Source organism: Pantherophis guttatus, chromosome 4, assembly GCF_059756535.1.
Source record: "Pantherophis guttatus breed Tessera chromosome 4, ASM5975653v1, whole genome shotgun sequence".
In the NCBI taxonomy this organism is placed as follows: domain Eukaryota; kingdom Metazoa; phylum Chordata; class Lepidosauria; order Squamata; family Colubridae; genus Pantherophis; species Pantherophis guttatus.
In genome coordinates, this window is record NC_142066.1 from 61315041 (window position 1) to 61327927 (window position 12887).

The 12887-nt window shown below is 38.1% G+C and overlaps 1 protein-coding gene across 1 annotated transcript; it reads left to right on the top strand.

Annotated features, from left to right (window-relative positions):
- The first annotated feature begins 2604 nt into the window (after positions 1–2604).
- LOC117664845 (amine oxidase [copper-containing] 3-like) lies at positions 2605–12317 on the top strand. The gene is made up of 4 exons (XM_034416211.2): positions 2605–4419; positions 7143–7428; positions 7824–7953; positions 9633–12317. The coding sequence occupies exons 1-4, from the start codon at positions 2841–2843 to the stop codon at positions 9915–9917; spliced, it is 2280 nt and encodes a 759-aa protein (XP_034272102.1). The 5' UTR covers positions 2605–2840; the 3' UTR covers positions 9918–12317.
- The last annotated feature ends 570 nt before the right edge of the window (positions 12318–12887 follow it).

Sequence of the window (12887 nt, forward strand, 5' to 3'; positions counted from 1 at the left end):
GGAGTTGAAATTGAAGATCTTGCAAAACCTACCTGATAATGAAAGCTCCAGCAAAAGGACAGCACCAGGCAATTACAGGCCAATTACCTGCTTACCAACAACTTTCAAATTGTTAACTGGTGTGGTAGCTGATGCAGTCCAACAGCATCTAGTTGAAAAGAATATCTTTCCACCTGAGCAGAAAGGAAACCACCCCAATAGCAGAGGAACAAAAGATGAACTCCTAATTGACAAAATGATACTGGAAAATTGCAAGAGAAGGAAGACCAACCTAAATGTAGCATGGATTGACTACAAAAAGGCATTTGACTCTCTGCCACATGACTGGATAATCAACTGCCTAGAAATAACAGGAGTCAGTAGAAGCATCAGAAGCTTTGTGCAAGGATCAATGGCACAATGGAAGACCCAGTTGCAGGACAATGGTGAGAGACTTGGAGAAGTTAATATCAAGAGAGGAATAGTTCAAGGAGATTCACTATCACCACTACTATTTGTCATTGCACTGTTTCCTCTGTCAACAATATTGAATAACTCAGGCCATGGCTACCAAACATCAAAAACATGCCAGACTATCCCACCTCCTTTACGTGGACAATTTGAAGCCATATGGAGAAACACCATCTGAAACAGAATCTCTGCTCAACACTGTCCTTATATATAGCCAAGATATTGCAATGGAGTTTGGATTGGACAAATGTGCCACACACACTATCAAACAAGGAAAAATAATGAAAACTGAACGAATCAAGATGCCCCATGAAAATAACATTAAGAGTCTGGATGAAGATGATTACTACAAATACCTGGGTATCCTTCAAGCTGATAATATCAAGCACACTGAAATCAAGAAAAAGATTAGAGGTGAATACATCAAGAGAGTGATGATCAAGATCTTACAGTCCAAACTCAATGGAGGAAATACCATCAAGGCAATCAACACCTGGGCAATACCAGTCATTAATTACATAGCTGGAATAGTGAACTGGACTCAAGCAGAATTAAAAGCAATAGATAGGAAGAGCAGAAAAATAATGACAATGAATCATGCCCTTCATCCTCGCAGTAATATTGACAGACTCTACCTACCAAGGCAAATAGGTGGGCATCAAATGTTGCAAGTATATTAAATGGTTGAAGAAAAAAAGGGGGCTTTGGAAGACTATCTGAAAGCCAATGAAGAAGATGCACTGAAGTTAGTATGCCAGGAAGGCTTGTTGACTATGGAGAGACCAAACTGGCCTACAAGAAAGACCAAATGAAGAACAGAATGGAGGCATGGGAAGACAATGGCCACTACATTAAAAAAAAATAGCAAGGAAAGCAGATAATAGCAGGAAAGTTAAAGAAAGACCAAGTGACTAATTCTGGCTGCACACAAAACCAAGCCTTAAGGACAAATGTATACAAACCCAGAATTGAGAAGACAGTAACAGACAGTAAGTGCCATCCCTGCAAAGAAGCTGAAGAAACAGTGGACCACCTGGTAAGCTGCTGCAAGAAGATCGCACAGACTGACTACAAACAGCGGCATGACAAAGTAGCAACAATGGTGCATTGGAAGATCTGTAAGAAATATCATTTGCCTGTAAGCAAGAACTGGTGGGATCATAAAACAGAAAAAGCCATAGAAAATGAGGAAGTTAAATTGCTCTGGCCTTCAGAATCCAGACAGACAGGCACCTGCCACATAACACCCCATTTTAACAGTTGTCGATAAGAAAGACAAAAAAGATTGGATTGTGGATGTGGCAGTGCCTAGAGACAGCAGAATAGAAGAAAAAGAACTGGAGAAGATAACATAGAAATAGAATGTCTATGGTAAAGGCAAGCAAGGGTAGTACCAGTAGTAATAGGCTCCTTGGGTGCAATCCCAAAATAACTGGAGCATCACTTGAACACCATAGGCACTGACAAATTTGCCATCAGTCAATTATAGAAGGGAGCTTTACTTGGAACAGCCTCCATCCTGCGATGATATCTGTAACACTGTCAAACATCCAGATTTACCTATCCCAATGGTTCAAACCCAGTCTGAACATCTGGCTGACTGTGCGACTATGTAATAATAATAACAATAACAACAACAACAACAACAACAACAACAACAACAACAACAACAATAATAATAATAATAATATGCTTTCTTATAGACATAAGAATTTTAATAGATTACAAATCAAAGCATTCCTAGGCTAGATGTCTTAGCTCCCCCAGGCCAAAATATCTTATTTTATATTAAAATTCACAGTATTCAATCAACCTTTTAAGTCTCACAAGCAAAGTCTAAATTTACGTCTAAGACACTAGCACAGCTAGATTATAAGTAGGGGGCAACTGAATCATCAGTGGGAGAATTAGATCTGTATTCCTGGGAATAAGTAAGGAAACAATGGGAACACAATATCCTTAGAATAGCCTGGACTGGATATTTATGTGTGAGTTGGCTCTGCCAAGCTTCTTCCCAATTAGTGGGACGTTCCCAGTGCTCTTGGGAAGCTTCTGTGCACTAACTGATCTTTGCTTTGACCTTTCTGGACCCAAGCCCAGTGCATTCCCAAAGCACCCTTCATCCAGAGCAGCTTATAAGGCTAATATCAAAGCAGATACAGAAGAAACGGTGGGAGGAAGGGAAGGAGTGGGGGAGAAAAAGAAACCAAATGAAAATCCGCCTTTTTATGGTCTCTTGTGAAGCCCCCAGGCATTCTTAGCTCAGGTCCCTCCTCTTACTCTGAATGGAGCAATAATTTTTCTTCCTCTCATCCACCCACCCAGACATTTTCCTGTAAGAAAAGCACAGACAGGCTGTGTGCTATCACTGCTGCCTTTACTGTGCTGACATGAACATGAAAGTGCTAGTTATCGTTTTGGTGCTAGCTCTGGCTACAATTTTTGCTCTAGTCTGTGTTTTGCTGACAAAGAAGGAAAAAAAAGTCACTGGTTGTGTCTACTCCGAACCAACAATTTCCTCTGAGAGGCCCAACAGAGAACAAAGTGAGGTCTTTGCTGATCTGACAGCTGATGAAATGACTCAGGTGGTGAAATATCTCAAGAAGAATCTTGGAGTGTACCTGGAAGATGCATTTCATGCAAAACCATCAGATAATTGCATTTACTATACGGATGTGTACTTCCCATCTAAAGCGAAAGTTCTGGGCTTCCTTGATCGTGGAAGGGAAGAGCTACCCCGGCAGGCATTGGCTGTGGTATACTTTGGAAGCCAGTCAGATCCAAACATTACAGAATTTGTAGTAGGTCCACTTCCAAATCCAACGTACCATCGAGACATTACAATGCGGAAATTTGGCAAGAAGGTTCCATATTACAGCAGACCAGTAACTGAGAGGGAATATAAAGATATTGACTTGTTCATTTTCCATAAACTCTTCAACACCTCCAACTTCCTCAAAATATGCTGCAATTATGAGAAGTCTGATTTAGCTACTCTAACCACAGCTCCAAGAGGATTTGAATCTGGTGAAAGAGCCACCTGGTTTGTCCTTTTCCAGAATGTGATTGGCAGTGGATATTATATACATCCTATTGGCTTGGAGATGCTGGTGGATCACAGCAGTCTGAACATCTCTGAATGGAAGCTGAGGAAAGTATTCTATAATGGACAGTATTATCAGGATATGGCCCATCTGGAAAAAGAGTTCAAGAATGGACAGGTGAAGGAGGCAAGAATAAAGAGTAGTCTGCTGCAGATGGAATTTGCTTCCAGGAAGCGATTTGAACCAGTAGCTTCTCTAGGCCCATTTCAATTTGAGACCCAAGGAAAGCGCTACACTGTAACTGGCAGCCATGTTACCTATCAGCAATGGAAGTTTACCTTTGGGATGAATGTGAACACAGGGCCACGTCTTTTCAATATCAGATTTAATGATAAGAGGATTGTCTACGAGTTGAGTCTGCAAGAAGCTCTTGCCATTTATGGTTCCAATTGTCCTGGAGGAATGGTGACTAGATACATGGATGGTAGTCTTGGCATTGGAAAGTTTTCTTATGAACTAGTCCGGGGTGTGGACTGCCCCTATATGGCCACCTATGTGAATCGGCATTACCTAATAGACTCTGACACTCCCAAACTAAACAAGAACTCCTTCTGCATCTTTGAACATGACATGGGTGTCCCTCTGCGTCGCCATTTTTCTAATTTAGGCTCTTTTTATTATGAGGGGTTACCCAAATATGCTTTGGTCTTAAGGACTGTTTCTACCCTCATTAACTATGACTATGTCTGGGATTTTGTATTCTATCAAAACGGTGCCATAGAAGTCAAGGTCCATGCTACAGGATACATCAGCTCTTCATTTTTTATGGAAGGTGGTACTAAGTATGGAAACAAGGTCGGGGAGTACACACTTGGAACCATGCACAACCATCTGATAAACTACAAAGTTGACTTGGATGTAGAAGGTAGGTTCTTATATTTCCCTAACTCCCACAAACTGCCATTCTATTAAAACCTAACAGAGTTATATAAGGGCTGGTGGTTTGGTCAGCCTTCTCCGGCTACAGATCTAGGTTGCCTTGTTTGGAACTCCAAATAAACCCTGAGCTTTCTGTGACTTTGCATGCAGAAGATTCAGTAGAGAGAAGAGGGGGAGGGGGGATTTAGAAATTCAAATTATTTTCATTCAGCCTAAATCATTGTTTGATTTATTTTGGTATCATTGATGAATTATGCAACTAGTGTGGTTTAGTGGTTAAAAAGTTGAACTGGAAGTGGATAAGCTTAAACTAAGTTCATCTTAAACTATGAAAGCCTACCTCACAGGGCTGTTTCTTTGGGGGGGGGAGAAGCAGAGGGAAATGGAGGAAGAGGCTCTATGCATACAGTCTTCAGCTCTTGAACAAACAATGAGAGTTATGAGAGACTGAAGCTGAAAGAGTGAAATACAGGTAGTCCTCGACTTACAACAGACTACCTGTATATCCCATTTCTCGTTTAGGGACCGTTTGAAATTACAATGGCACTGAAACATATGATTTATGATCATTTTTCACACATAAGACAGTTGCAGCATCCCTATGATCACATGATCAGACACTTGGCAACTGACTCATATTTGGGACGGTTGCAATGTCCCAGGGTCACATGATCACCTTTTGTGACCTTCTTTCAAGCAAAGTCAACAGGGAAGTCAGATTCACTATTTGACTATTTCATATTGCTAACTTAACAATTACAGTTAAGCTCAGTTGGGTTGGACTAGCTATAAAAAAGTGATTTCTCCTTTACTTTGAAAATTGACCCTTGGAATGGTGGTCTGCTAAGAATTAAGCAAGAGAGAATAACCTTCTGGGCCCTGTGGGCATGCCTTTATCATAAAAGCAGATAAGAATCCAGAAGATTATCAAATACGTGGATTCCTTTCTACAGCAGCTGCTTTTATGCCTCAGCTGCAGGGCTAAATGCCTTTCTCTGAAAGACTTAGCTGTGGCTTCAGAAGTTATCACAGCATTGTAAATGCTTACTGTGAATAAATAATGCATTATTCAGTATTTGGGGTGTAATAATATTAATCTTATGTAAATCATGATTATATTTAAATAGAAATGCAATGAAGTCAAATTTAATTTGTGTCAAGCTTATTTTGCCTTGGTTCTGCGTATCTCTCTGGAATGAAGGCTCCAGAAGATAAAGCCCAGCATGATCCCTGTGAAAACAATTGTGCATCCTTGTACGTTCTATGCTTGGATACCCTTCTGCATGCATGTGGCAAGAAGCTGCAATGGATTTGATATTCAATGGCTTATATCATTCAGTACTAAGGAGTTGCTTTGGGCCAGCAAAATATGTGAAATTTAGATAAGCAACAGTGACTAATCTTAACAACTGGATTCCATGAGGAGGAGACAATGCAGAAGTGTCATTATGATATATGTTTATATGCAGATGGCATAATTCTCAATTAGTTTCATTCTGTAAATGGAAAAGTCTTTTGTCTCCAAAAGGTGCATTTCACTATCTTCCCTTCTTGTGAGAAGAGGTAGAGTTAGTGTAATAAACCCAGCAGATTATTCTTTAAATCTGAGAAAGTTTGACTTTTGCCCTTGACTTGGAAAAAGTAGAATCCTGAGAAAGTACATTTCATCTCTTCTGTTCTAATTCTGTGTGCAGAAAATAACACTGACCAATTCCAGGACTTTCTAAATATAGATCTCTATGTGTGATTAATTGTAGATTGGCAAGAGTTTCTGGGCAAAGCCCAACTAGTGTCCTCTTATAAACCAAGGACACATAAATTGGTCAATTTCATTTTGCTCAATTTTGTATTTTTCCATCCTGGAACTCATTACAATCCATATGTGTAAGTTTGTAATTGTCAAAACAAAATCTTCAGAATTGTAATCACTCCTCCCAATACACCATGTGAATACAGAGTTTTACCATGCATGGTGAGCACAGTTTTATATCTTAGTTTTTATTAATAAAAATTAAGATTAATAATTTAGTAAGCCCAACACTATATGCACTTTTCAATGTTAGAACTTATGGCAATTTAAACACATCTGTATATATGTAACCATCCCATGGAATAATAAATATAGTAATACACCCTGCCATGTTACCCAAGAAGCATTTTGTATCACTGATGGAATTTATTTCTCTCACCTGGGAACTCCATATCATAATAAGTATAGGACTTATTATAAAAAGAACAAAAAGATTGTACAATACAAATAATTATTTCACATATAATATTTTATTATGTTAGACCACATAAGACAAATAGATCTCAGTTCTATCATCATTGGGGGAAGGGAATTTCAAAGCGGCTTCTGAAAAGATCTTTCATGTTATCTTCCAACAGAACAGGTGCCTATGACAAAGATTTTATTGGTCGACGTTTGTTTGCAAGGAAGAAGTAGATCTATAATAAAGATATAACAATTGTCTGAGTAGGCTTCCATTGTTCCCAGTGTATATTTGAGCCACAGATGCTGGAGAAATAATAATTGAACAAGGCTGTATGGTGAGTTTGTAAGAAACTCTCCCAAACATAAGATAAGCCATTCTGCCCACAGTCTCAAACTGACTTTGGTGTTTGATCCATTGTTTCTAAATAAGTCTATCCTTAGACAGCAGTCCAAAACAGGAAGTGTTTGTCTTATTCTTTTTGATTTTTTGTTAGGAGTCAAAAACTCTTTGGTGGATCTGGACATGGCATATGAATCCGTGCAGGCCCCTTGGAGACCAGAACATACAATTCAGCGACCAATCCTCACCCAACAAGTCCTGGACACGGAAGAAAAAGCTGCTTTCCCACTTGATGGCAAAATCCCTCGGTACCTACTTTTCAGTTCTAACAATGAAAACCAGTGGGGCCACAAACAGAGCTATCGCATCCAGATCATCAGCTTTGCAGGCAAGCACTTACCACAAAGTAGCCCCATGGAGAAGGCCATCAGCTGGGGCAGGTAGGTCCCTATCATAGTCTTATGTTTGCCTTTTAGATAAATAGCATCTTGTTCAAATTAAAGAATGATGTCAGGGGAAAAGGCGCTGCAGTTTATTCATTTGTCTGATGTACATTGATCAGCTGCATGACTCGGATGGCTTACAACAATTTAAAAACTAAAGAAAAACCATCAAAATATATATTTTACAAACTTAAAAAAGCAATAGAATTGAATTAATAAAATCCATAACCAGGGTCAAACACCATGATCACCTCGTCATAGACTCATCATTGTATTATATTTTTTAAAGAATTAAGAAAATTAGAGAATTAGTTTGCACTTCTGAGGAACACGATAAAACCCGGTGTCCTCACATTTTCTCTCTCATTTTCCCTATTTTGTGTCCACTTTAGGTACAAGCTGTCTGTCACTAAGCAGAAAGAGGAAGAATTGACAAGCACCTGCATCTATAACCAGAATGATCCATGGGATCCCCTGGTGACCTTTGCAAATTTCATAGACAATGAGACCATAGTCAATGAGGTAAGTGGCAAGATGACCCAACTATGCTTTACATGGAGGAGTTTAAACATGGACAAGAAGAAATATGCTATGGCATCAGCACTACCAAATTTTCAAGAGAAGAGAGTCTTGAGATGTGGCCTGTAGCTCTAAAAATTATTGTAAGCAATAAAAAACAGTGTCCATGAAACTATTACATTCAATTGTTAGAAGAGCTGTCTCTTTACTCACCAGGTCTCCCGTCTCACAGATCAGCCAGTCAAAGTCATGAAGAGATACTTCTACCATGCCCCCTTCATTTGCCCCCTCTCCCAGCTCTACCCTCTGAACCAGATTTTGATGGCCCAGCCCTGTTGGCCTGTTGTAAGGCCTTCAATACCCATTTGTCCCCTGGGCGAGGGAATTGAATGAACTTGTGAAATAGTTTGGGAAGGTTATATAATTGGGGCTTGGTCTTGGTTGTATTGTGTTTTGTTGTGATTTTGTGGCTTTAGTATTTATTAGTTCTTTCATTTTGTGTTTTTAATCCTCAGTGATTCAACGTTGTTGTTTGCAATTTGGGTAGCCATATAAATAGTTAAAATAAGTAAATAATATCACCAGGCAAGTTAAGGTGAATAGCCACTTCTTCATGGCCTCCAAGAGTGTATGGGATTAGAGACGACTCTCCTTACACCTGCCAGCTATTCTGTTGAGTTATAAACAAACAGTACATCCATGTTTAAAATTAAGAAATGAGGAGTGTGGTGGGAAGGAGTTACAAAGCAAACCAGGAGGAAGATCTGTTGCATCAGCACCAGCTGATCCTACACCATTTATCTCTTAGTTGAACTGATTTGTCTTTCAAAGTCAGGTTTGGAAATTTGGGAGATGCATCCAGTTAAAACCTGGCTACAAAGAACAATGTCTAGCAACTTGAGCAATAAAAACTCTGCATGAGCTCAAATGGCCAATAGAAGTGGGATCAATCCAGCCACTTAGGAATCATCTGACTTCATCACTGACAGAATGGTCTGAAACATGATCAAAAATGCATGGGTCAGATTAAGAAACAGACCCTGTTTTAGCACTGGAAAAGCGATGGTTATCTTAAAACTCCCATCTAAAAGTTATCCAGCTAATAAATATATCTCAGACTAGGATATATGACATTAGCGCTATACTACTCCATCGAAGAATTTGCTGAGATTTGCTTAATGTGAGATTTAGGAACATCTTCAAAGCTCAGCCTAATTTGGAAGATGGTAGGTACAGTGTCACAATCTAAGCCTGCTGTTCAAGGCAAAAAGACTTTTTAAAAAATAGAAATTTGCACAATTTGCAAATGAGAATCAATAGCTGATTTAAATAAATGGAAAAATAATAGAAGTAGTCAAAAAAGGAATCAGATAATGTTAAGAAGTATACAGTGGAGGAAATGAAGAAAAATAACAAAATGTTGTTCTCTTGACAGTGCACTTGTATGTCTGTTGCATGAATGAATTACACTCTAGTTGCAGATCATCTGAACAAGCAATATGAACTGAGTTTCATTTACATTCAGCCAGTTTTCAAGAAGACCATCATTTACAAGGGATGTAACTTCATGAAATGCAATTGTGTTCTATATTATCAGAAAAGTGCATGGCTAAATAGGGGTTTTGCTAATCGTTAATTTTGCTAATTCTTGCTAATTTTTCTTTTTCCTTTCCTCTTCCCAGGATCTTGTGGCCTGGATCTCAGTTGGATTTTTACATGTGCCACATGCTGAGGACATCCCCACTACTGTAACAGTTGGCAACGGAGTAGGTTTTTTACTTCGGCCTTATAACTATTTTGATGTTGATCCTTCTAGCAGCTCCCTTGACAGCATCTACTTCAGAGATGATGAAGATGCAGGCAAATGTGATATCAACCAAATTGCTTGCTTGCAACAAACAGTCACATGTTTTCCAAGTCTACCTCCTTTCACTTACAATGGCTTTGAGAACTTGACAAATCCATAAGAAGAATCCACATTTATACTCTGACTTAACTTTTTTTAAAAAATGTAAAGGCTAAAGAATGACTGGCTTGAGCATGCCTACTTCCAAATTTCTATTCTGTCTATTCTATTCCTTACTTTTGGTCATCCTTCACTGTTTTCAATTTGAGGTTGGGATTTTTTTTTTTTTTTTAGACTAACTCAATGGAGAATTTCTGCTTTCAGCTGACAATCAGATGTTTCCTCCAGGCTTTTTACAAATTATGGCTTTGAATGTCATTACCCGATGTTCTAAATGTTCTAACATGTATAGGTTTTCACTTTATAGAAATTAGTGGGGATCAGTGGTGGGTTGCTACCGGTTCGGTCCAGATCTTGCGAACTGGTAGTAACAATGGCAGGAGGCTACGTCCACCTGCCCAGAGGTCATCATGGACACTCTGCACATATGCAGAAGCTTCTGCGCATGCGCAGAAGTGTGTACGCTCCCATTGCGAACCGGTAGCGAAGGTAAGTGGAACCCACCCCTGGTGGGAATCTAAATTGGGGCAGGATATCATTTGTCTTGCATATTAGAGAAAGAATCCAGCAAGGACTTGCTCAGTTAAATGATAATTAGAATGCACTAAATGCTTTCAAATGATCATAGCAATATACTGATTTTTAAAATCTCCAAATACAGAAATTTGATGAGTTTATTATATTGTAATTCCAGGCCAAAAACCTTTATCCCCATCATGCATATTTTCATCCACTTGGAGAAGAAATTCTTTAAATTGGGCAAGGGCTTACTATATCAAAAGATTGCTCATTCTCCTTCCAGCAACCCCAGCAATTTTTTTCAGTATAACATGAAATGTAAATTCCACTGTTTGCTTCCTATGATAATGTTAATCCCTGTGAGAAGCCCAGTCATGATTTGTGTTCTTTTCAACATTGAAATGCTGGAAACAAATGAACGGATTGGAGGAACTATTCTCAAGTAGAAATGCACTGCACATTCAAAAGCCCCTTGGCTTTGCACAGGAATTCCTGACAAATCATGTGATGGTAGCCAGGACACCAGCTGCAAAATCAGCTGACTACAGCTGCTTTCAGATGGGCCCAAGAAACTTATCACTACTGAAGATTGCTCTTCCACTGTGGAACTATAGTTGGCTTTCCATGCAATTAAAGACATTGCATTTTTCCTAGGTTTCCTGTTCTGTTCAGAACAATGAAAGGAAACTAGTGATTAGGAGAGGGGAAAAAATCCAGTAATTTTAAAAAAAACAATTAATAAAAATTTAAATAGGAAAATTAGTATGTATCTCCCTCCCCTCCACAGACACAACATTGATGGAGTTTAGAGTGGAAAACAGGTCAGCTCACTTTCTTGTATTACTGATAATGAGAGAAAAGCTGTTGAAATGAGAACTAGCTGTTTGAGACACTTGCTGGTGAATTTAACCTTTTATGTAAAGTACAGTATAAATACACTCCCCCCCCAACTTCTTTTTTCCTTCTATTGGCTCTTCCATTTTCCATTCCAGGCCATATTTGTTTCCCCTTTCTAATCTTTCTTTTTGCTGTTTCCCTAGAGGAAAGAAGGAAAATATGCATGGGCCATCTGTAAAAGAGAGAGAGAGAGAGAGAAGAAAAAGTTGTATGTGTGCAGATAGTGGTTCAATTAATTTTATCAACAAGGTGCCTTATTTTAGGCAATTGTTTCTAATTTGTAGGCATTAATTCTTGCATAAAAACTGTTGCCAGAGAATTTCCAAGATACTGTCAGTTTGCCAAGGTAGGGATGCTGGGTGGGTATTGCTCAAGATTTTTGACTATACTGTAGGTTTTTTTTCATAACTCCTTTTTCCTTTTTTGGGGAGGGGGAGAAAGCCATTTCAAATTCAAGATTAAATCATTTCTTAAGTGATGCAGTCAGATAAATGTAATGATTGGCATTAAAATGTTCATTTATGCTCCAACATTTAATATTTGTTTTGTATTTGAAATATTTTTATTATTATTATTTTAAAAATAGCTGAAATAGTTATATTAATATGCATTGGGAAGAACGCTGCATTTTACTTTCTATAAAAAAACCTGTTGAGTAATTGGGCCTTTGTTAATTATGATAACACAGTTCTGATTCTTCCAGTACAAAAAGATGTATCAGTGTTTTTGTTTGCATTAGGAATGTACAAGAATTTCATCAAAATAATCCTCTGGGAGCTAACTTGGATATTTCATTTTTGCTGAACTTCATGCCATTTTAGCATCTGATTAAATTCACCAGCACTGGTTTCTACCCTAATTAAACAACAGTTGGGAAAAAAAAACTTGCTTTAATTTATGTTTATTTGTATTTAAAAAACTATATCAACTATTTTCACATGTAATGGAAACTTTTGGATAACAAGCAATAAATGAAATTTTGAGAGATGTTGTGAATGTAAAAAGGGAGGGAGGGTAGGAAGGGAAGGATATTTTTTTAACCCTTCAAGGGAAAACTCCAGATTAGAATATTGTTGAATTGAAAGAAATCATAAGAGCAATAATCTTATTTTACACTAGACATTTTTGGGAAAGAAAGAAGGAGAAAAAAAGAAAGCTTTTTTTTTTTTTTGAGAGAGAGTCAGGTCTTCACTAGGAATGATCCTTACCTATTTTTGGTGGTGCATATAATGGATAAAAAGACTGATGTTAATTTACATCTATGGAGAGAATCATGTTTCTTATTCATTCTTCAAAAATATATACTAGAGATGGCATTAATGGATCATCTATTAAGAGTACCACGATCTCACAATGTCTTGCTATTATTCCCTGCCCGACTCATGTCGCTGTCCTCATATATATTTGAGAATATCTCTGATGCATGCACATGGTTTAAGCATTATAAATTGAAATATATAGGTTTGTGTGTATTATTAACACAATGGGAGTATCTAAATAGTCTGTATATTTGAGATGTATGGGGAAATATATCAATGTAAATGGTACTGATTAT